Raw genomic sequence first — 23,379 nt, forward strand, 5'->3', positions numbered from 1 at the left:
TAACCACTAGGCTACCTGCCACCTCTACACTCTAACCACTAGTGTACCTGCCTCCTCTAAACTCTAACCACTAGGCTACCTACTGCCCCTACACTCTAACCACTAGTCTACCTGCCTCCTCTACACTCTAACCACTAGGCTACCTGCCGCCCCTACACTCTAACCACTAGGCTACCCTGCCACCTCTACACTCTAACCACTAGGCTACCTGCCACCTCTACACTCTAACCACTAGGCTACCTACTGCCCCTACACTCTAACCACTAGTCTACCTGCCTCCTCTACACTCTAACCACTAGGCTACCTGCCTCCTCTACACTCTAACCACTAGGCTACCTGCGTCCTCTACACTCTAACCACTAGGCTACCTGCCTCCTCTACACTCTAACCACTAGGCTACCTGCCTCCTCTACACTCTAACCACTAGGCTACCTGCCTCCTCTACACTCTAACCACTAGGCTACCTGCCTCCTCTACACTCTAACCACTAGGCTACCTGCCACCTCTACACTCTAACCACTAGGCTACCTACCTCCTCTACACTCTACTCACTAGGCTACCTGCCACCTCTACACTCTAACCACTAGGCTACCTGCCACCTCTACACTCTAACCACTAGGCTACCTACCTCCTCTACACTCTACTCACTAGGCTACCTGCCACCTCTACACTCTAACCACTAGGCTACCTGCCACCTCTACACTCTAACCACTAGGCTACCTGCCTCCTCTACATTCTAACCACTAGGCTACCTGCCTCCTCTACACTCTAACCACTAGGCTACCTGCCTCCTCTACACTCTAACCACTAGGCTACCTGCCTCCTCTAAACTCTAACCACTAGGCTACCTGCCACCTCTACACTCTAACCACTAGGTTACCTACTGCCCCTACACTCTAACCACTAGTCTACCTGCCTCCTCTACACTCTAACCACTAGGCTACCTACTGCCCCTACACTCTAACCACTAGTCTACCTGCCTCCTCTATACTCTAACCACAAGGCTACCTGCCTCCTCTACACTCTAACCACTAGGCTACCTGCCTCCTCTACACTCTAACCACTAGGCTACCTGCCTCCTCTACACTCTAACCACTAGGCTACCTGCCACCTCCACACTCTAACCACTAGGCTACCTACCACCCCTACACTCTAACCACTAGGCTACCTGCCTCCCCTACACTCTAACCACTAGGCTACCTGCCACCCCTACACTCTAACCACTAGTCTACCTGCCTCCTCTACACTCTAACCACTAGGCTACCTACTGCCCCTACACTCTAACCACTAGTCTACCTGCCTCCTCTACACTCTAACCACTAGTCTACCTGCCTCCTCTACACTCTAACCACTAGGCTACCTGCCTCCTCTACACTCTAACCACTAGGCTACCTGCCTCCTCTACACTCTAACCACTAGGCTACCTGCCTCCCCTACACTCTAACCACTAGTCTACCTGCCTCCTCTACACTCTAACCACTAGCCTACCTGCCTCCTCTACACTCTAACCACTAGGTTACCTGCCTCCTCTACACTCTAACCACTAGGTTACCTGCCTCCCCTACACTTTAACCACTAGACTACCTGCCTCCCCTACACTCTAACCACTAGACTACCTGCCTCCCCTACACTCTAAACACTAGGCTACCTGCCTCCCCATTAAAGGACATTGTCTGTAGATGGCTGAGAAAGAAAATCGATTTAATCCATTTTGATTTCAACACATCAAATTGTGGAATAAATCAATGGGTATAAATATTTTCTCAATATTTATATATATATATATATATATTTATATATGACATCACCAATCTGAGGTGACATCACCAATCTGAGGTGACATCACCAATCTGAGGTGACATCACCAATCTGAGGTAACATCACCAATCTGAGGTGACATCACCAATCTGAGGTGACATCACCAATCTGAGGTGACATCACCAATCTGAGGTGACATCACCAATCTGAGGTGACATCACCAATCTGAGGTGACATCACCAATCTGAGGTGACATCACCAATCTGAGGTGACATCACCAATCTGAGGTAACATCACCAATCTGAGGTGACATCACCAATCTGAGGTGACATCACCAATCTGAGGTGACATCACCAATCTGAGGTGACATCACCAATCTGAGGTAACATCACCAATCTGAGGTGACATCACCAATCTGAGGTGACATCACCAATCTGAGGTGACATCACCAATCTGAGGTGACATCACCAATCTGAGGTAACATCACCAATCTGAGGTGACATCACCAATCTGAGGTAACATCACAAATCTGAGGTAACATCACCAATCTGAGGTGACATCACCAATCTGAGGTAACATCACCAATCTGAGATAACATCACCAATCTGAGGTAACATCACCAATCTGAGGTAACATCACCAATCTGAGGTAACATCACCAATCTGAGGTGACATCACCAATCTGAGGTGACATCACCAATCTGAGGTGACATCACCAATCTCATCACCAATCTGAGGTGACATCACCAATCTGAGGTAACATCACCAATCTGAGGTAACATCACCAATCTGAGGTAACATCACCAATCTGAGGTGACATCACCAATCTGAGGTGACATCACCAATCTGAGGTAACATCACCAATCTGAGGTAACATCACCAATCTGAGGTAACATCACCAATCTGAGGTAACATCACCAATCTGAGGTGACATCACCAATCTGAGGTAACATCACCAATCTGAGGTAACATCACCAATCTGAGGTAACATCACCAATCTGAGGTGACATCACCAATCTGAGGTGACATCACCAATCTGAGGTGACATCACCAATCTGAGGTGACATCACCAATCTGAGGTAACATCACCAATCTGAGGTAACATCACCAATCTGAGGTGACATCACCAATCTGAGGTGACATCACCAATCTGAGGTAACATCACCAATCTGAGGTAACATCACCAATCTGAGGTGACATCACCAATCTGAGGTGACATCACCAATCTGAGGTGACATCACCAATCTGAGGTAAAAAAAAAGGAAGTGTATTTACCATAACTGATTATTTTATGCTGAAAATATCAGTATAATGCATTGTATAATATGTAAATCCAGGCTGTATCACATCCGGCTGTGATTGGGGAATCCCATAGCGGCGGCGCGCAATTGGCCCAGCGTCGTCCAGGATTGGCTGGGGTTAACCCACTGTTCCTAGACCAGTTAACCCACTGTTCCTAGACCAGTTAACCCACTGTTCCTAGACCAGTTAACCCACTGTTCCTAGACCAGTTAACCCACTGTTCCTAGACCAGTTAACCCACTGTTCCTAGACCAGTTAACCCGCTGTTCCTAGACCAGTTAACCCGCTGTTCCTAGACCAGTTAACCCACTGTTCCTAGACCAGTTAACCCGCTGTTCCTAGACCAGTTAACCCACTGTTCCTAGACCAGTTAACCCACTGTTCCTAGACCAGTTAACCCACTGTTCCTAGACCGTCATTGTAAATAAGGATTTGTTCTTAACTGACTTGCCTAGTTAAATAAAGGTTAAATTAAGGTTAAATAATTCAAACAATTATAATAATAATAATAATAAATGATAGTAAATCCACATTTTTACAACAATGACATCATTCTAGTAAAATAAAACACAAATTCTCCAGACGCTCCTAACATGCTGACCAGACCACTCTCACGCAGGTTGATTTTGTCACACCAGACGTGACCAGGAGACACAGGTTAAAATATCAAAACCAACTATATTAACTTGGGGACAGGTCTGAAAGCATGACACATTCATGGACATTTAGTCAGCTAGCTTGCAGTCGCTAGCTACTTTGTCCTATTTAGCTAGCTTGCAGTCGCTAGCTACTTTGTCCTATTTAGCTAGCTTGCAGTCGCTAGCTACTTTGTCCTATTTAGCTAGCTTGCAGTCGCTAGCTACTTTGTCCTATTTAGCTAGCTTGCAGTCGCTAGCTACTTTGTCCTATTTAGCTAGCTTGCAGTCGCTAGCTACTTTGTCCTATTAAGCTAGTTTGCTGTTGCTAGCTACTTTGTACTGGGATATAAACATTGGGTTGTTATTTGACCTGAAATGCACAAGGTCCTCTACTCCGACAATTAATCCACACATAAAAGGGTTTGTTTCTAGTAAGCTCTCCTCCGTCTTCTTCTTTGGACATTGGCAACCAACTTTAAGGTGCGTTACCACAACCAACTGGACTGGAGTGTGGACCTCAGTTCATCTTTCAATCACCCACGTGGGTTTATGCTCCGAAAAACCAATGAGGAGATGGGAGAGGCGGGACTTCAAGTGTCACAAATAGAACCTGTTTTAGCGCCTGGCTACGCAGACGCTCGTCGACGCGCGCGAGCTGATTGAATAACATACCCTGTACTTAAATATTTTGTCTTGTCCATTCACCCTCTGAATGACACACGAACACAACCCATGTCTCAATTTGTCTCAAGGCTTAAAACTCCTTCTTTAACCACCTGTCTCCTCCCCTTCATCTACATGTCTCCTCCCCTTCATCTACATGTCTCCTCCCCTTCATCTACATGTCTCCTCCCCTTCATCTACATGTCTCCTCCCCTTCATCTACACTGATTGCAGTGGATTTACATCAATAAGGGATCATATCTTTCACCTGGTCAGTGTGTGTCATAGAAAGAGCATGTTTTAAAAAAAAATGTTTTATACACTCAATATATAGTCATAATTAGTGTCTCATCCACGCTCTCTCTCAGGAGGAAGTCGCTATGGCAACTCAGGTGCAGTGCTGTGGTTTGATAGTTTGGTGTGTGTGATGTGTGTAGTGTGTGTGGTGATGTTACGTGTGTGTTTAGTGTGGTGGTGTGATGTGATGGTGTGTGTGTGGGTGGGTGTGTGTGATGTGTTTAGTGTGTGTGTGTGTGTGTGTGTGGGTGTGTGTGTGTGATGTGTTTAGTGTGTGTGTGTGTGTGTGTGGCTTCATGTTAATCTGGAGTGTTGTTCCACACTAACAATTAACACTGTCAGTTCTTTAGTGTCCCCGCTGCCTAACCAGCCCCAACATGTATTAACTACTCTCTCTCTCTCTCTCTCTCTCTCTCTCTCTCTCTCTCTCTCTCTCTCTCTGTCTCTCTCTCTCTCTCTCTCTGTCTCTCTCTCTCTCTCTCTCTCTGTCTCTCTCTCTCTCTCTCTCTCTGTCTCTCTCTCTCTCTCTCTCTCTCTCTCTCTCTGTCTCTCTCTCTCTCTCTCTCTCTCTCTCTCTCTCTCTCTCTCTGTCTCTCTCTCTCTCTCTCTCTCTCTCTCTCTCTCTCTCTCTCTGTCTCTCTCTCTCTGTCTCTCTCTCTCTCTCTCTCTCTCTCTGCATGGGAAACATATGTTAACATTGCCAAAGCAAGTGAGGTAGATAATAAGTACAAGTTAACAGGTGGCAACAGGTCACACATCTTGCTGCTGTGATATTTCACCCAGTAGATGTGGGAGTTTATCAACATTAGGTCTCTAATATGGTCATGCATTGGGCAGGAGGTTAGGAAGTGCAGCTCAGTTCCCACCTCATTTTGTAGGCAGTGAGCACATAGCCTGTCTTCTCTTGAGAGCCAGGTCTGCCTACGGCGGCCTTTCTCAATAGCAAGGCTATGCTCACTGAGTCTGTACATAGTCAAAGCTTTCCTTAAGTTTGGGTCAGTCACAGTGGTCAGGTATTCTGCCACTGTGGGGTCTGTTTGTGTTTGTGAACAGAGCCCCAGGACCAGCTTGCTTAGGGGACTCTTCTCCAGGTTCATCTCTCTGTAGGTGATGGCTTTGTTATGGAAGGTTTGGGAATCGCTTCCTTTTAGGTGGTTGTAGAATTTAACGGCTCTTTTCTGGATTTTGATCATTAGCGGGTATCGGCCTAATTCTGCTCTGCATGCATTATTTGGTGTTTTACGTTGTACACGGAGGATATTTTTTCAGAATTCTGCATGCAGATCTCAATTTGGTGTTTGTCCCATTTAGTGGATAAGAGCGTCTGCTAAATGACTTAAATGTAAAATGTAAATGTAGTGAATTCTTGGTTGGTGAGCGGACCCCAGACCTCACAACCATAAAGGGCAATGGGCTCTATGACTGATTCAAGTATTTTTAGCCAGATCCTAGTTGGTATGTTGAAATGTATGTTTCTTTTGATGGCATAGAATGCCCTTCTTGCCTTGTCTCTCAGATCGTTCACAGCTTTGTGGAAGTTACCTGTGGTGCTGATGTTTAGGCCAAGGTATGTATAGTATTTTGTGTGCTCTAGGGCAACGGTGTCTAGATGGAATTTGTATTCGTGGTCCTGGCGACTGGACCTTTTTTGGAACACCATTTCTTTGTCTTACTGAGATTTACTGTCAGGGTCCAGGTCTGACAGAATCTGTGCAGAAGATCTAGGTGCTGCTGTAGGCCCTCCTTGGTTGGTGACAGAAGAACCAGATCATCAGCAAACAGTAGACATTTAACTTCAGATTCTAGTAGGGTGAGGCCGGGTGCTGCGGACTGTTCTAGTGCCCTCACCAATTCATTAATGTATATGTTGAAGAGGTCGAGGCTTAAGCTGCATCTCTCCCCCTCTCTCCCCCTCTCCCTCCCTCCCTCCCTCCCTCCCCCTCTCCCTCCCTCCCTCCCTCCCCACCAGGAGGAGGAGTCTCTGCGAGGTCAGGTGAAGGATCTGGAGGAAAAGTTAGAGACTCTGAGGATGAAGAGGACAGAGGACAAGGTACCGTTTTTACTACCATGTTTATTCATATACCTAATTATGATCATTATTATGTTTATTATGATTTAGATGTTGTTATTTCCGGTGGTATGCATTGAAACGTGTGGCTTTTTTTTGTGCAAAATGACTATGAATTAACAGACTTGTTTTCAAATAATTGTCAACATATGGGACGTTCACTTTATTACAAGGAACCATAGCAGGTCTGGGGGGAACTGACCAATGGGTGTGTTTCTGGGGGGGGAACTGACCAATGGGTGGGTTTCTGGGGGAACTGACCAATGGGTGGGTTTCTGGGGGAACTGACCAATGGGTGGGTTTCTGGGTGGGGAGTGACCAATGGGTGGGTTTCTGGGGGGGAGTGACCAATGGGTGAGTTTCTGGGTGGGTTTCTGGGTGGGGAGTGACCAATGGGTGGGTTTCTGGGTGGGGAGTGACCAATGGGTGGGTTTCTGGGTGGGGAGTGACCAATGGGTGGGTTTCTGGGGGAGTGACCAATGGGTGGGTTTCTGGGGGGGAGTGACCAATGGGTGGGTTTCTGGGTGGGGAGTGACCAATGGGTGGGTTTCTGGGTGGGGAGTGACCAATGGGTGGGTTTCTGGGGGGAGTGACCAATGGGTGGGTTTCTGGGTGGGGAGTGACCAATGGGTGGGTTTCTGGGTGGGGAGTGACCAATGGGTGGGTTTCTGGGGGGAGTGACCAATGGGTGGGTTTCTGGGTGGGGAGTGACCAATGGGTGGGTTTCTGGGTGGGGAGTGACCAATGGGTGGGTTTTTCAATGTGGGTTTCTGGGTGGGGGAGTGACCAATGGGTGGGTTTCTGGGTGGGGAGTGACCAATGGGTGGGTTTCTGGGGGGACTGACCAATGGGTGGGTTTCTGGGTGGGGAGTGACCAATGGGTGGGTTTCTGGGTGGGGAGTGACCAATGGGTGGGTTTCTGGGTGGGGAGTGACCAATGGGTGGGTTTCTGGGTGGGGAGTGACCAATGGGTGGGTTTCTGGGTGGGGAGTGACCAATGGGTGGGTTTCTGGGTGGGGAGTGACCAATGGGTGGGTTTCTGGGGGAACTGACCAATGCGTGGGTTTCTGGGTGGGGAGTGACCAATGGGTGGGTTTCTGGGTGGGGAGTGACCAATGGGTGGGTTTCTGAGTGGGGAGTGACCAATGGGTGGGTTTCTGGGTGGGGAGTGACCAATGGGTGTGTTTCTGGGTGGGGAACGACCAATGGGTGGGTTTCTGGGTGGGGAACGACCAATGGGTGGGTTTCTGGGTGGGGAGCGACCAATGGGTGGGTTTCTGGGTGGGGAGTGACCAATGGGTGGGTTTCTGGGTGGGGAGTGACCAATGGGTGGGTTTTTCTGGGTGGGTTTCTGAGTGCAGGGGAGTGACCAATGGGTGGGTTTCTGGGTGGGGAGTGACCAATGGGGGGTTTCTGGGTGGGGAGTGACCAATGGGTGGGTTTCTGGGTGGGGAGTGACCAATGGGGGTTTCTGGGTGGGGAGTGACCAATGGGTGGGTTTCTGGGTGGGGAGTGACCAATGGGTGGGTTTCTGGGTGGGGAGTGACCAATGGGTGGGTTTCTGGGTGGGGAATAACCAATCGGTGGGTTTTATATTTCCTCTACAGTGGCTGTCTATGTATCAATTGTGCTATACAAATAAAGTGTATTATAATGATAATGTTGATTTAGATGATAACAATTATTGTTATTATTGTTATTATAAATATTATTATTGTTATTATTGTTATTATTTATAATATTATTATTGTTATTATTTAATATTATTATTTCTCTATTACAGTGGCTGTTATTATGTTATTATATATAATATTATTATTGCTATTACAAATATTATTAATATAATATTATTATAATTATTAATGTTATTATTTATTATATATAATGTTATTATTGTTATTATTGTTATATTATTGTTATTGTTATTTATTGTTATTATTGTTATTATTAATATTATTATTATTTATTATATTATTATTATTGTTATAATATTATTATTGTTATTATTATTTATAATATTATTATTGTTATTATTGTTATTATATATAATATTATTATTGTTATTTTGTTATTATTGTTATTATATATAATATTATTATTGTTATTATTGTTATTATTGTTATTATATATAATATTATTATTGTTATTATTGTTATTATTGTTATTATTGTTATTATTGTTATTATTTATAATATTATTATTGTTATTATTGTTATTATTGTTATTATATATAATTATCATTGTTATCTTGAAGGTCAAGCTGAAGGAGCTGGAGAAACATAAGATCCAGCTGGAGCAGCTCCAGGAATGGAAGACCAAGATGCAGGAGCAGCAGAACGACCTGACAAAACAACTCAAAGAGGCCAAGAAGGTACAGAAAGCAGTTTACCTCACAGTACCTCTCATTAATCAGTTTACCTCACAGTACCTCTCATTAATCAGTTTACCTCACAGTACCTCTCATTAATCAGTTTACCTCACAGTACCTCTCATTAATCAGTTTACCTCACAGTACCTCTCATTAATCAGTTTACCTCACAGTACCTCTCATTAATCAGTTTACCTCACCGTACCTCTCATTAATCAGTTTACCTCACAGTACCTCTCATTAATCAGTTTACCTCATTAATCAGTTTACCTCACAGTACCTCTCTCATTAATCAGTTTACCTCACAGTACCTCTCATTAATCAGTTTACCTCACAGTACCTCTCATTAATCAGTTTACCTCACAGTACCTCTCATTAATCAGTTTACCTCACAGTACCTCTCATTAATCAGTTTACCTAGTACCTCTCATTAATCAGTACCTCTCATTAATCAGTTTACCTCACCGTACCTCTCATTAATCAGTTTACCTCACAGTACCTCTCATTAATCAGTTTACCTCACCGTACCTCTCATTAATCAGTTTACCTCACAGTACCTCTCATTAATCAGTTTACCTCACCGTACCTCTCATTAATCAGTTTACCTCACAGTACCTCTCATTAATCAGTTTACCTCACAGTACCTCTCATTAATCAGTTTACCTCACAGTACCTCTCATTAATCAGTTTACCTCAGTACCTCTCATTAATCAGTTTACCTACCTCTCATTAATCAGTTTACCTCACAGTACCTCTCATTAATCAGTTTACCTCACAGTACCTCTCATTAATCAGTTTACCTCACAGTACCTCTCATTAATCAGTTTACCTCACAGTACCTCTCATTAATCAGTTTACCTCACAGTACCTCTCATTAATCAGTTTACCTCACAGTACCTCTCATTAATCAGTTTACCTCACAGTACCTCTCATTAATCAGTTTACCTCACAGTACCTCTCATTAATCAGTTTACCTCACAGTACCTCTCATTAATCAGTTTACCTCACAGTACCTCTCATTAATCAGTTTACCTCACAGTACCTCTCATTAATCAGTTTACCTCACAGTACCTCTCATTAATCAGTTTACCTCACAGTACCTCTCATTAATCAGTTTACCTCACAGTACCTCTCATTAATCAGTTTACCTCACAGTACCTCTCATTAATCAGTTTACCTCACAGTACCTCTCATTAATCAGTTTACCTCACCGTACCTCTCATTAATCAGTTTACCTCACAGTACCTCTCATTAATCTCATTAATCAGTTTACCTTACCTCTCATTAATCAGTTTACCTCACCGTACCTCTCATTAATCAGTTTACCTCCAGTACCTCTCATTAATCAGTTTACCTCACAGTACCTCTCATTAATCAGTTTACCTCACAGTACCTCTCATTAATCAGTTTACCTCACAGTACCTCTCATTAATCAGTTTTACGTACCTCTCATTAATCAGTTTACCTCACAGTACCTCATTAATCAGTTTACCTCACAGTACCTCTCATTAATCAGTTTACCTCACAGTACCTCTCATTAATCAGTTTACCTCACAGTAGCTCTCATTAATCAGTTTACCTCACCGTACCTCTCATTAATCAGTTTACCTCACAGTACCTCTCATTAATCAGTTTACCTCACAGTACCTCTCATTAATCAGTTTACCTCACAGTACCTCTCATTAATCAGTTTACCTCACAGTACCTCTCATTCTCATTAATCAGTTTACCTCACAGTACCTCTCATTAATCAGTTTACCTCACAGTACCTCTCATTAATCAGTTTACCTCACAGTACCTCTCATTAATCAGTTTACCTCACAGTACCTCTCATTAATCAGTTTACCTCACAGTACCTCTCATTAATCAGTTTACCTCACAGTACCTCTCATTAATCAGTTTACCTCACAGTACCTCTCATTAATCAGTTTACCTCACAGTACCTCTCATTAATCAGTTTACCTCACAGTATTAATCAGTTTCTCATTAATCAGTTTACCTCACAGTACCTCTCATTAATCAGTTTACCTCACAGTACCTCTCATTAATCAGTTTACCTCTCTCATTAATCAGTACCTCTCATTAATCAGTTTACCTCACAGTACCTCTCATTAATCAGTTTACCTCACAGTACCTCTCATTAATCAGTTTACCTCACAGTACCTCTCATTAATCAGTTTACCTCACAGTACCTCTCATTAATCAGTTTACCTCACAGTACCTCTCATTAATCAGTTTACCTCACAGTACCTCTCATTAATCAGTTTACCTCACAGTACCTCTCATTAATCAGTTTACCTCACCGTACTCTCATTAATCAGTTTACCTTACTCTCATTAATCAGTTTACCTCACAGTACCTCTCATTAATCAGTTTACCTCACAGTACCTCTCATTAATCAGTTTACCTCACAGTACCTCTCATTAATCAGTTTACCTCACAGTACCTCTCATTAATCAGTTTACCTCCGTACCTCTCATTAATCAGTTTACCTCACAGTACCTCTCATTAATCAGTTTACCTCACAGTACCTCTCATTAATCAGTTTACCTCACCGTACCTCTCATTAATCAGTTTACCTCACAGTACCTCTCATTAATCAGTTTACCTCACCGTACCTCTCATTAATCAGTTTACCTCACAGTACCTCTCATTAATCACCTCACAGTACCTCTCATTAATCAGTTTACCTCACAGTACCTCTCATTAATCAGTTTACCTCACAGTACCTCTCATTAATCAGTTTACCTCACAGTACCTCTCATTAATCAGTTTTACCATTAATCAGTTTACCTCAGTACCTCTCATTAATCAGTTTTAGTACCTCTCATTAATCAGTTTACCTCACAGTACCTCTCATTAATCAGTTTACCTCACAGTACCTCTCATTAATCAGTTTACCTCACAGTACCTCTCATTAATCAGTTTACCTCACAGTACCTCTCATTAATCAGTTTACCTCACAGTACCTCTCATTAATCAGTTTACCTCACAGTACCTCTCATTAATCAGTTTACCTCACAGTACCTCTCATTAATCAGTTTACCTCACCGTACCTCTCATTAATCAGTTTACCTCACAGTACCTCTCATTAATCAGTTTACCTCACAGTACCTCTCATTAATCAGTTTACCTCACAGTACCTCTCATTAATCAGTTTACCTCACAGTACCTCTCATTAATCAGTTTACCTCACAGTACCTCTCATTAATCAGTTTACCTCACAGTACCTCTCATTAATCAGTTTACCTCACAGTACCTCTCATTAATCAGTTTACCTCACAGTACCTCTCTCTCATTACCTCTCATTAATCAGTTTATCAGTACCTCTCATTAATCAGTTTCTCACAGTACCTCTCATTAATCAGTTTACCTCACCGTACCTCTCATTAATCAGTTTTACCTCATTAATCAGTTTACCTCACAGTACCTCTCATTAATCAGTTTACCTCACAGTACCTCTCATTAATCAGTTTACCTCACAGTACCTCTCATTAATCAGTTTACCTCACAGTAGCTCTCATTAATCAGTTTACCTCACCGTACCTCTCATTAATCAGTTTACCTCATTAATCAGTTTACCTCACAGTACCTCTCATTAATCAGTTTACCTCACAGTACCTCTCATTAATCAGTTTTTACCTCATTAATCAGTACCTCTCATTAATCAGTTTACCTCACAGTAGCTCTCATTAATCAGTTTACCTCACAGTACCTCTCATTAATCAGTTTACCTCACAGTACCTCTCATTAATCAGTTTACCTCACAGTACCTCTCATTAATCAGTTTACCTCACAGTACCTCTCATTAATCAGTTTACCTCACAGTACCTCTCATTAATCAGTTTACCTCACAGTACCTCTCATTAATCAGTTTACCTCACAGTACCTCTCATTAATCAGTTTACCTCACCGTACCTCTCATTAATCAGTTTACCTCACAGTACCTCTCATTAATCAGTTTTACCTCACAGTACCTCTCATTAATCAGTTTACCTCATTAATCAGTACCTCTCATTAATCAGTTTACCTCACAGTACCTCTCATTAATCAGTTTACCTCACAGTACCTCTCATTAATCAGTTTACCTCACAGTACCTCTCATTAATCAGTTTTTACCTCATTAATCAGTTTACCTCACAGTACCTCTCATTAATCAGTTTACCTCACAGTACCTCTCATTAATCAGTTTTTACTCTCATTAATCAGTTTACCTCACAGTACCTCTCATTAATCAGCTCAGTACCTCTCATTAATCAGTTTACCTCACAGTACCTCTCATTAATCAGTTTACCTCACAGTACCTCTCATTAATCAGTTTACCTCACAGTACCTCTCATTAATCAGTTTACCTCACAGTACCTCTCATTAATCAGTTTACCTCACAGTAGCTCTCATTAATCAGTTTACCTCACCGTACCTCTCATTAATCAGTTTACCTCACAGTACCTCTCATTAATCAGTTTACCTCACAGTACCTCTCATTAATCAGTTTACCTCACAGTACCTCTCATTAATCAGTTTACCTCACAGTACCTCTCATTAATCAGTTTACCTCACAGTACCTCTCATTAATCAGTTTACCTCACAGTACCTCTCATTAATCAGTTTACCTCACAGTAGCTCTCATTAATCAGTTTACCTCACCGTACCTCTCATTAATCAGTTTACCTCACAGTACCTCTCATTAATCAGTTTACCTCACAGTACCTCTCATTAATCAGTTTACCTCACCGTACCTCTCATTAATCAGTTTACCTCACAGTACCTCTCATTAATCAGTTTACCTCACCGTACCTCTCATTAATCAGTTTACCTCACAGTACCTCTCATTAATCAGTTTACCTCAGTGTTACTATCATTTCACCTCACAGTACCTCTATTAATCATATCAGTAGTGGACTCTAGTTACCCCAGCATCATATCAGTAGTGGACTCTAGTTACCCCAGCATCATATCAGTAGTGGACTCTAGTTACCCCAGCATCATATCAGTAGTGGACTCTAGTTAACCCAGCATCATATCAGTAGTGGACTCTAGTTAACCCAGCATCATATCAGTAGTGGACTCTAGTTAACCCAGCATCATATCAGTAGTGGACTCTCAGTTACCCCAGCATCATATCAGTCAGTGGACTCTAGTTAACCCAGCATCATATCAGTAGTGGACTCTAGTTAACCCAGCATCATATCAGTAGTGGACTCTAGTTAACCCAGCATCATATCAGTAGTGGACTCTAGTTAACCCAGCATCATATCAGTAGTGGACTCTAGTTACCCCAGCATCATATCAGTAGTGGACTCTAGTTACCCCAGCATCATATCAGTTGTGGACTCTTAACTGACTCTCTATCCTCCATATACTCCCACTAGGAGGCGAAGGAGGCCCAGGAGGCGAAGGAGCACTACATGGAGGAGATGGCGGACACGGCTGACGCTATAGAGATGGCCACGCTGGACAAGGAGATGGCTGAGGAGCGGGCAGAGTCCCTGCAGCAGGAGGTGGAGTCTCTGAAGGAGAAACTGGAAGAGCTCGTCATGGACCTGGAGATCCTCAAACACGAGATAGAGGAGAAAGGTAGGAGGAGACGCAGACTAGCGCGCGACGCACGCTCACACACACACATCACACACACACATCACACACACACACACACACACACACACACACACACACACACACACACACACATCAGTACACACACACACACACACACACATCAAGTACACACACACACACACATCAAGTACACACACACACACACACATCAAGTACACACACACACACACACACACATCAGTACACACACACACACACACACACACACATCAAGTACACACACACACACACACACACACACACATCAAGTACACACACACACACACACACACACACACACACACACACACACACACTCAGTTTGCCACACACACACACACACACACATACCTCAAGTACACACACCAACTTGTTGTTTCATCACCTCTCATTAATACAGTTTTACACACACACACACCAACTTGTTGTTCAGACAGACGGTGCTGCTTCCAGTTACCATGTGAAACAGCTGGAGGAGCAGAACGGCAGGCTGAAGGAAGCTCTCGTCAGGTATGTGTGTGTGTGTGTGTGTGTGTACTCTGATGTGTGTGTGTGTGTGTGTACTTGATGTGTGTGTGTGTGTGTGTGTGTACTTGATGTGCGTGTGTGTGTGTGTGTGTGTGTGTGTGTGTAATGTGTGTGTGTGTGTACTTGATGTGTGTGTGTGTGTGTACTTGATGTGTGTGTGTGTGTGTGTGTGTGTGTGTGTGTGTGTGTGTGTGTGTGTGTACTTGATGTGTGTGTGTGTGTGTGTGTGTGTGTGTGTGTGTGTGTGTGTGTGTAAAGTGTGTCCTGTGTGTGTGTGTGTGTGTGTGTGTGTGTGTACACTGAACATAAATATGAACTCAACAGGTAAAGTGTTGGTCCCGTGTGTGTGTGTGTGTGTGTGTGTGTGTGTGTGTGTGTGTGTGTGTGTACACTGAACATAAATATGAACTCAACAGGTAAAGTGTTGGTCCCGTGTGTGTGTGTGTGTGTGTGTGTGTGTGTGTGTGTGTGTGTGTGTGTGTGTGTGTGTGTGTGTGTACACTGAACATAAATATGAACTCAACAGGTAAAGTGTTGGTCCCGTGTGTGTGTGTGTGTGTGTATGTGTGTGTGTGTGTGTGTACACTGAACATAAATATGAACTCAACAGGTAAAGTGTTGGTCCCGTGGGTTCATGAGCTGAAATATAAGATCCTAGAAATGTTCCATTCGCACAAAATGTTTATTCCTCTAAAATGTTGTGCACAAATTGGTTTTACATCCCTGTTATTGAGCATTTCTCCTTTACCGAGATAATCTGTCCACCTGACCACGGTGTGGCATATCAAGAAGCTGATTAAACGGCATGATCATTACATAGGTGCACCTTGTGCTGGGGGACAATAAAAGGTAAAAGGCCACTCTAAAATGTGCAGTTTTGTCACACAACACAATGCCATAGATACCTCAAGTTTTTGAGGGAGCGTGCAATTGCCGTGCTGACTGCAGGAAAGTCCACCACAGCTGTTGCCAGATAATTGAATGTTAATTTCTCTACCATAAGCCGCCTCCAACGTCGTTTTAGAGAATTTGGCAGTATGTCCAAACGGCCTCACAACCACAGACCACGTGTAACCATGCCAACCCTGGACAGCTGATGAAACTGAGGAGTATTTATGTCTGTAATAAAGCCTTTTTGTGGGGGAAACCTCATTCTGATTGGCTGGGCCTGGCTCCCTGTGGGTGGGGCCTAATTAATATATTTTATTCTGCGGATTTCCTTATATGGTAAAATCGTTGAAATTCCTGCATGTTGCGTTTATATTTTTGTTCAGTTTCTACAGTATGCAGGTAGTGGTTAGAGTGTAGAGGAGGTAGGTACACTAGTGGTTAGAGTGTAGAGGTGGCAGGTAGTCTAGTGGTTAGAGTGTAGAGGTGGCAGGTAGTCTAGTGGTTAGAGTGTAGAGGAGGTAGGTAGTCTAGTGGTTAGAGTGTAGAGGAGGCAGGTAGCCTAGTGGTTAGAGTATAGAGGAGGCAGGTAGCCTAGTGGTTAGAGTGTAGAGGAGGCAGGTAGCCTAGTGGTTAGAGTGTAGAGGAGGTAGGTACACTAGTGGTTAGAGTGTAGGGGCGGTAGGTAGTCTAGTGGTTAGAGTGTAGAGGCGGTAGGTAGCCTAGTGGTTAGAGTGTAGAGGAGGTAGGTAGCCTAGTGGTTAGAGTGTAGGGGTGGCAGGTAGTCTAGTGGTTAGAGTGTAGAGGTGGTAGGTAGCCTAGTGGTTAGAGTGTAGAGGAGGTAGGTACACTAGTGGTTAGAGTGTAGAGGAGGCAGGTAGCCTAGTGGTTAGAGTGTAGAGGAGGTAGGTACACTAGTGGTTAGAGTGTAGAGGAGGTAGGTACACTAGTGGTTAGAGTGTAGAGGAGGTAGGTAGTCTAGTGGTTAGAGTGTAGAGGTGGCAGGTAGTCTAGTGGTTAGAGTGTAGAGGTGGCAGGTAGTCTAGTGGTTAGAGTGTAGAGGAGGCAGGTAGCCTAGTGGTTAGAGGTGGCAGGTAGACTAGTGGTTAGAGTGTAGAGGTGGCAGGTAGCCTAGTGGTTAGAGTGTAGAGGTGGCAGGTAGCCTAGTGGTTAGAGTGTAGAGGAGGCAGGTAGACTAGTGGTTAGAGTGTAGAGGCGGCAGGTAGCCTAGTGGTTAGAGTGTAGGGGAGGCAGGTAGCCTAGTGGTTAGAGTGTAGAGGAGGCAGGTAGCCTAGTGGTTAGAGTGTAGGGGAGGCAGGTAGCCTAGTGGTTAGAGTGTAGGGGAGGCAGGTAGCCTAGTGGTTAGAGTGTAGAGGAGGCAGGTAGCCTAGTGGTTAGAGTGTAGGGGAGGCAGGTAGCCTAGTGGTTAGAGTGTAGAGGAGGCAGGGTAGCCTAGTGGTTAGAGTGTAGAGGAGGCAGGTAGCCTAGTGGTTAGAGTGTAGAGGTGGCAGGTAGCCTAGTGGTTAGAGTGTAGAGGTGGCAGGTAGCCTAGTGGTTAGAGTGTAGAGGTGGCAGGTAGCCTAGTGGTTAGAGTGTAGGGGTGGCAGGTAGTCTAGTGGTTAGAGTGTAGGGGCGGTAGGTAGTCTAGTGGTTAGAGTGTAGAGGCGGTAGGTAGCCTAGTGGTTAGAGTGTAGAGGAGGTAGGTACACTAGTGGTTAGAGTGTAGAGGAGGTAGGTACACTAGTGGTTAGAGTGTAGAGGTGGCAGGTAGTCTAGTGGTTAGAGTGTAGGGGTGGCAGGTAGTCTAGTGGTTAGAGTGTAGGGGCGGTAGGTAGTCTAGTGGTTAGAGTGTAGAGGCGGTAGGTAGCCTAGTGGTTAGAGTGTAGAGGAGGTAGGTACACTAGTGGTTAGAGTGTAGGGGCGGTAGGTAGTCTAGTGGTTAGAGTGTAGAGGCGGTAGGTAGCCTAGTGGTTAGAGTGTAGGGGCGGTAGGTAGCCTAGTGGTTAGAGTGTAGAGGTGGTAGGTAGCCTAGTGGTTAGAGTGTAGGGGTGGCAGGTAGTCTAGTGGTTAGAGTGTAGAGGTGGTAGGTAGCCTAGTGGTTAGAGTGTAGGGGTGGCAGGTAGTCTAGTGGTTAGAGTGTAGGGGTGGCAGGTAGTCTAGTGGTTAGAGTGTAGAGGTGGTAGGTAGCCTAGTGGTTAGAGTGTAGGGGTGGCAGGTAGTCTAGTGGTTAGAGTGTAGAGGAGGCAGGTAGCCTAGTGGTTAGAGTGTAGAGGAGGTAGGTACACTAGTGGTTAGAGTGTAGAGGAGGTAGGTAGTCTAGTGGTTAGAGTGTAGAGGTGGCAGGTAGTCTAGTGGTTAGAGTGTAGAGGTGGCAGGTAGTCTAGTGGTTAGAGTGTAGAGGTGGCAGGTAGTCTAGTGGTTAGAGTGTAGAGGAGGCAGGTAGCCTAGTGGTTAGAGGTGGCAGGTAGACTAGTGGTTAGAGTGTAGAGGTGGCAGGTAGCCTAGTGGTTAGAGTGTAGAGGTGGCAGGTAGCCTAGTGGTTAGAGTGTAGAGGAGGCAGGTAGACTAGTGGTTAGAGTGTAGAGGCGGCAGGGTAGCCTAGTGGTTAGAGTGTAGAGGAGGCAGGTAGCCTAGTGGTTAGAGTGTAGAGGAGGCAGGGTAGCCTAGTGGTTAGAGTGTAGAGGAGGCAGGTAGCCTAGTGGTTAGAGTGTAGAGGTGGCAGGTAGTCTAGTGGTTAGAGTGTAGAGGAGGCAGGTAGTCTAGTGGTTAGAGTGTAGAGGAGGCAGGTAGTCTAGTGGTTAGAGTGTAGAGGTGGCAGGTAGTCTAGTGGTTAGAGTGTAGAGGAGGCAGGTAGTCTAGTGGTTAGAGTGTAGAGGAGGCAGGTAGCCTAGTGGTTAGAGTGGAGAGGAGGCAGGTAGTCTAGTGGTTAGAGTGTAGGGGTGGCAGGTAGTCTAGTGGTTAGAGTGTAGAGGTGGTAGGGTAGCCTAGTGGTTAGAGTGTAGAGGTGGTAGGGTAGCCTAGTGGTTAGAGTGTAGAGGAGGCAGGTAGTCTAGTGGTTAGAGTGTAGAGGAGGTAGGTACACTAGTGGTTAGAGTGTAGAGGGGGCAGGTAGTCTAGTGGTTAGAGTGTAGAGGTGGCAGGTAGTCTAGTGGTTAGAGTGTAGAGGAGGCAGGTAGTCTAGTGGTTAGAGTGTAGAGGAGGTAGGTACACTAGTGGTTAGAGTGTAGAGGTGGCAGGTAGCCTAGTGGTTAGAGTGTAGAGGCGGCAGGTAGTCTAGTGGTTAGAGTGTAGAGGTGGCAGGTAGCCTAGTGGTTAGAGTGTAGAGGTGGTAGGTAGTCTAGTGGTTAGAGTGTAGAGGTGGTAGGTAGTCTAGTGGTTAGAGTGTAGAGGAGGTAGGTAGTCTAGTGGTTAGAGTGTAGAGGTGGTAGGTAGTCTAGTGGTTAGGGGGGCGGTAGGTAGTCTAGTGGTTAGAGTGTAGAGGAGGCAGGTAGCCTAGTGGTTAGAGTGTAGAGGTGGTAGGTAGTCTAGTGGTTAGAGTGTAGAGGTGGTAGGTAGTCTAGTGGTTAGAGTGTAGAGGTGGTAGGTAGTCTAGTGGTTAGAGTGTAGAGGTGGCAGGTAGTCTAGTGGTTAGAGTGTAGAGGTGGCAGGTAGTCTAGTGGTTAGAGTGTAGAGGTGGTAGGTAGTCTAGTGGTTAGAGTGTAGAGGAGGCAGGTAGTCTAGTGGTTAGAGTGTAGAGGAGGCAGGGTAGAGTAGTGGTTAGAGTGTAGAGGAGGCAGGTAGTCTAGTGGTTAGAGTGTAGAGGTGGCAGGTAGTCTAGTGGTTAGAGTGTAGAGGAGGCAGGTAGTCTAGTGGTTAGAGTGTAGAGGAGGCAGGTAGTCTAGTGGTTAGAGTGTAGAGGTGGCAGGTAGCCTAGTGGTTAGAGTGTAGAGGAGGCAGGTAGTCTAGTGGTTAGAGTGTAGAGGAGGTAGGTAGTCTAGTGGTTAGAGTGTAGGGAGGCAGGTAGTCTAGTGGTTAGAGTGTAGAGGAGGCAGGTAGTCTAGTGGTTAGAGTGTAGGGGAGGCAGGTAGTCTAGTGGTTAGAGTGTAGAGGAGGCAGGTAGTCTAGTGGTTAGAGTGTAGAGGAGGCAGGTAGTCTAGTGGTTAGAGTGTAGAGGAGGCAGGTAGTCTAGTGGTTAGAGTGTAGGGGAGGCAGGTAGTCTAGTGGTTAGAGTGTAGAGGAGGCAGGTAGTCTAGTGGTTAGAGTGTAGAGGTGGCAGGTAGTCTAGTGGTTAGAGTGTAGAGGTGGCAGGTAGTCTAGTGGTTAGAGTGTAGAGGAGGCAGGTAGTCTAGTGGTTAGAGTGTAGAGGTGGCAGGTCTAGTGGTTAGAGTGTAGAGGAGGCAGGTAGCCTAGTGGTTAGAGTGTAGAGGAGGCAGGTAGTCTAGTGGTTAGAGTGTAGAGGTGGCAGGTAGCCTAGTGGTTAGAGTGTAGGGGTGGCAGGTAGCCTAGTGGTTAGAGTGGAGGGGTGGCAGGTAGCCTAGTGGTTAGAGTGTAGAGGGAGGCAGGTAGTCTAGTGGTTAGAGTGTAGAGGTGGCAGGTAGTCTAGTGGTTAGAGTGTAGAGGAGGCAGGTAGACTAGTGGTTAGAGTGTAGAGGAGGCAGGTAGCCTAGTGGTTAGAGTGTAGAGGAGGCAGGTAGTCTAGTGGTTAGAGTGTAGGGGAGGCAGGTAGCCTAGTGGTTAGAGTGTAGAGGTGGCAGGTAGCCTAGTGGTTAGAGTGTAGAGGAGGCAGGTAGCCTAGTGGTTAGAGTGTAGAGGAGGCAGGTAGCCTAGTGGTTAGAGTGTAGAGGAGGCAGGTAGCCTAGTGGTTAGAGTGTAGAGGAGGCAGGTAGTCTAGTGGTTAGAGTGTAGAGGTGGCAGGTAGCCTAGTGGTTAGAGTGTAGAGGTGGCAGGTAGCCTAGTGGTTAGAGTGTAGGGGAGGCAGGTAGTCTAGTGGTTAGAGTGTAGAGGTGGCAGGTAGCCTAGTGGTTAGAGTGTAGGGGAGGCAGGTAGCCTAGTGGTTAGAGTGTAGGGGAGGCAGGTAGTCTAGTGGTTAGAGTGTAGAGGAGGCAGGTAGCCTAGTGGTTAGAGTGTAGAGGAGGCAGGTAGTCTAGTGGTTAGAGTGTAGAGGAGGCAGGTAGCCTAGTGGTTAGAGTGTAGAGGAGGCAGGTAGTCTAGTGGTTAGAGTGTAGAGGAGGCAGGTAGTCTAGTGGTTAGAGTGTAGAGGTGGCAGGTAGCCTAGTGGTTAGAGTGTAGAGGTGGCAGGTAGCCTAGTGGTTAGAGTGTAGAGGAGGCAGGTAACCTAGTGGTTAGAGTGTAGAGGAGGCAGGTAGCCTAGTGGTTAGAGTGTAGAGGAGGCAGGTAGCCTAGTGGTTAGAGTGTAGAGGAGGCAGGTAGCCTAGTGGTTAGAGTGTAGAGGAGGCAGGTAGCCTAGTGGTTAGAGTGTAGAGGAGGCAGGTAGCCTAGTGGTTAGAGTGTAGAGGAGGCAGGTAGCCTAGTGGTTAGAGTGTAGAGGAGGCAGGTAGTCTAGTGGTTAGAGTGTAGAGGAGGCAGGTAGTCTAGTGGTTAGAGTGTAGAGGAGGCAGGTAGCCTAGTGGTTAGAGTGTAGAGGAGGCAGGTAGTCTAGTGGTTAGAGTGTAGAGGAGGCAGGTAGTCTAGTGGTTAGAGTGTAGAGGAGGCAGGTAGCCTAGTGGTTAGAGTGTAGAGGCGGCAGGTAGCCTAGTGGTTAGAGTGTAGAGGTGGCAGGTAGCCTAGTGGTTAGAGTGTAGAGGAGGCAGGTAGCCTAGTGGTTAGAGTGTAGAGGAGGCAGGTAGCCTAGTGGTTAGAGTGTAGAGGTGGCAGGTAGTCTAGTGGTTAGAGTGTAGAGGTGGCAGGTAGCCTAGTGGTTAGAGTGTAGAGGTGGCAGGGTAGCCTAGTGGTTAGAGTGTAGAGGAGGCAGGTAGTCTAGTGGTTAGAGTGTAGAGGAGGCAGGTAGCCTAGTGGTTAGAGTGTAGAGGTGGCAGGTAGTCTAGTGGTTAGAGTGTAGAGGAGGCAGGTAGTCTAGTGGTTAGAGTGTAGAGGAGGCAGGTAGTCTAGTGGTTAGAGTGTAGAGGAGGTAGGTACACTAGTGGTTAGAGTGTAGAGGTGGCAGGTAGTCTAGTGGTTAGAGTGTAGAGGAGGCAGGTAGTCTAGTGGTTAGAGTGTAGAGGAGGTAGGTACACTAGTGGTTAGAGTGTAGAGGTGGCAGGTAGTCTAGTGGTTAGAGTGTAGAGGAGGCAGGTAACCTAGTGGTTAGTGTAGAGGCGGCAGGTAGTCTAGTGGTTAGAGTGTAGAGGTGGCAGGTAGCCTAGTGGTTAGAGTGTAGAGGAGGCAGGTAGCCTAGTGGTTAGAGTGTAGAGGAGGCAGGTAGTCTAGTGGTTAGAGTGTAGAGGCGGCAGGTAGCCTAGTGGTTAGAGTGTAGAGGAGGCAGGTAGTCTAGTGGTTAGAGTGTAGAGGTGGCAGGTAGCCTAGTGGTTAGAGTGTAGAGGAGGCAGGTAGTCTAGTGGTTAGAGTGTAGAGGCGGCAGGTAGCCTAGTGGTTAGAGTGTAGAGGTGGCAGGTAGTCTAGTGGTTAGAGTGTAGAGGTGGCAGGTAGCCTAGTGGTTAGAGTGTAGAGGAGGCAGGTAGTCTAGTGGTTAGAGTGTAGAGGAGGCAGGTAGTCTAGTGGTTAGTGTAGAGGAGGCAGGTAGTCTAGTGGTTAGTGTAGAGGAGGCAGGTAGTCTAGTGGTTAGTGTAGAGGAGGCAGGTAGTCTAGTGGTTAGAGTGTAGAGGAGGCAGGTAGTCTAGTGGTTAGAGTGTAGAGGTGGCAGGTAGCCTAGTGGTTAGAGTGTAGAGGAGGCAGGTAGTCTAGTGGTTAGAGTGTAGAGGTGGCAGGTAGCCTAGTGGTTAGAGTGTAGAGGAGGCAGGTAGCCTAGTGGTTAGAGTGTAGAGGTGGCAGGTAGTCTAGTGGTTAGAGTGTAGAGGCGGCAGGTAGCCTAGTAGTTAGAGTGTAGAGGCGGCAGGTAGCCTAGTGGTTAGTGTAGAGGCGGCAGGTAGCCTAGTGGTTAGAGTGTAGAGGAGGCAGGTAGCCTAGTGGTTAGAGTGTAGAGGTGGCAGGTAGTCTAGTGGTTAGAGTGTAGAGGTGGCAGGTAGCCTAGTGGTTAGAGTGTAGAGGTGGCAGGGTAGCCTAGTGGTTAGAGTGTAAGAGGAGGCAGGTAACCTAGTGGTTAGAGCGTTGGGTGTAACCAAAAAGTTGCAACAGAAG

At 45.7% G+C, this 23,379-nt stretch overlaps 1 protein-coding gene across 1 annotated transcript in view; it reads left to right on the plus strand.

Moving 5' to 3' along the window:
• Positions 1-23,379, plus strand: part of LOC115115213 (dynactin subunit 1-like) — a 130,481-nt gene that overhangs the window by 16,519 nt on the left and 90,583 nt on the right. Inside the window, exons 4-7 of the mRNA XM_065025966.1 lie at positions 6,627-6,707; positions 8,980-9,096; positions 14,466-14,671; positions 15,124-15,201. Coding sequence (XP_064882038.1) covers positions 6,627-6,707; positions 8,980-9,096; positions 14,466-14,671; positions 15,124-15,201 — 482 coding nt within the window. The remainder of the gene's footprint in view (positions 1-6,626; positions 6,708-8,979; positions 9,097-14,465; positions 14,672-15,123; positions 15,202-23,379) is intronic.

Source organism: Oncorhynchus nerka, linkage group LG12 (assembly GCF_034236695.1).
Source record: "Oncorhynchus nerka isolate Pitt River linkage group LG12, Oner_Uvic_2.0, whole genome shotgun sequence".
NCBI classification, from domain to species: domain Eukaryota; kingdom Metazoa; phylum Chordata; class Actinopteri; order Salmoniformes; family Salmonidae; genus Oncorhynchus; species Oncorhynchus nerka.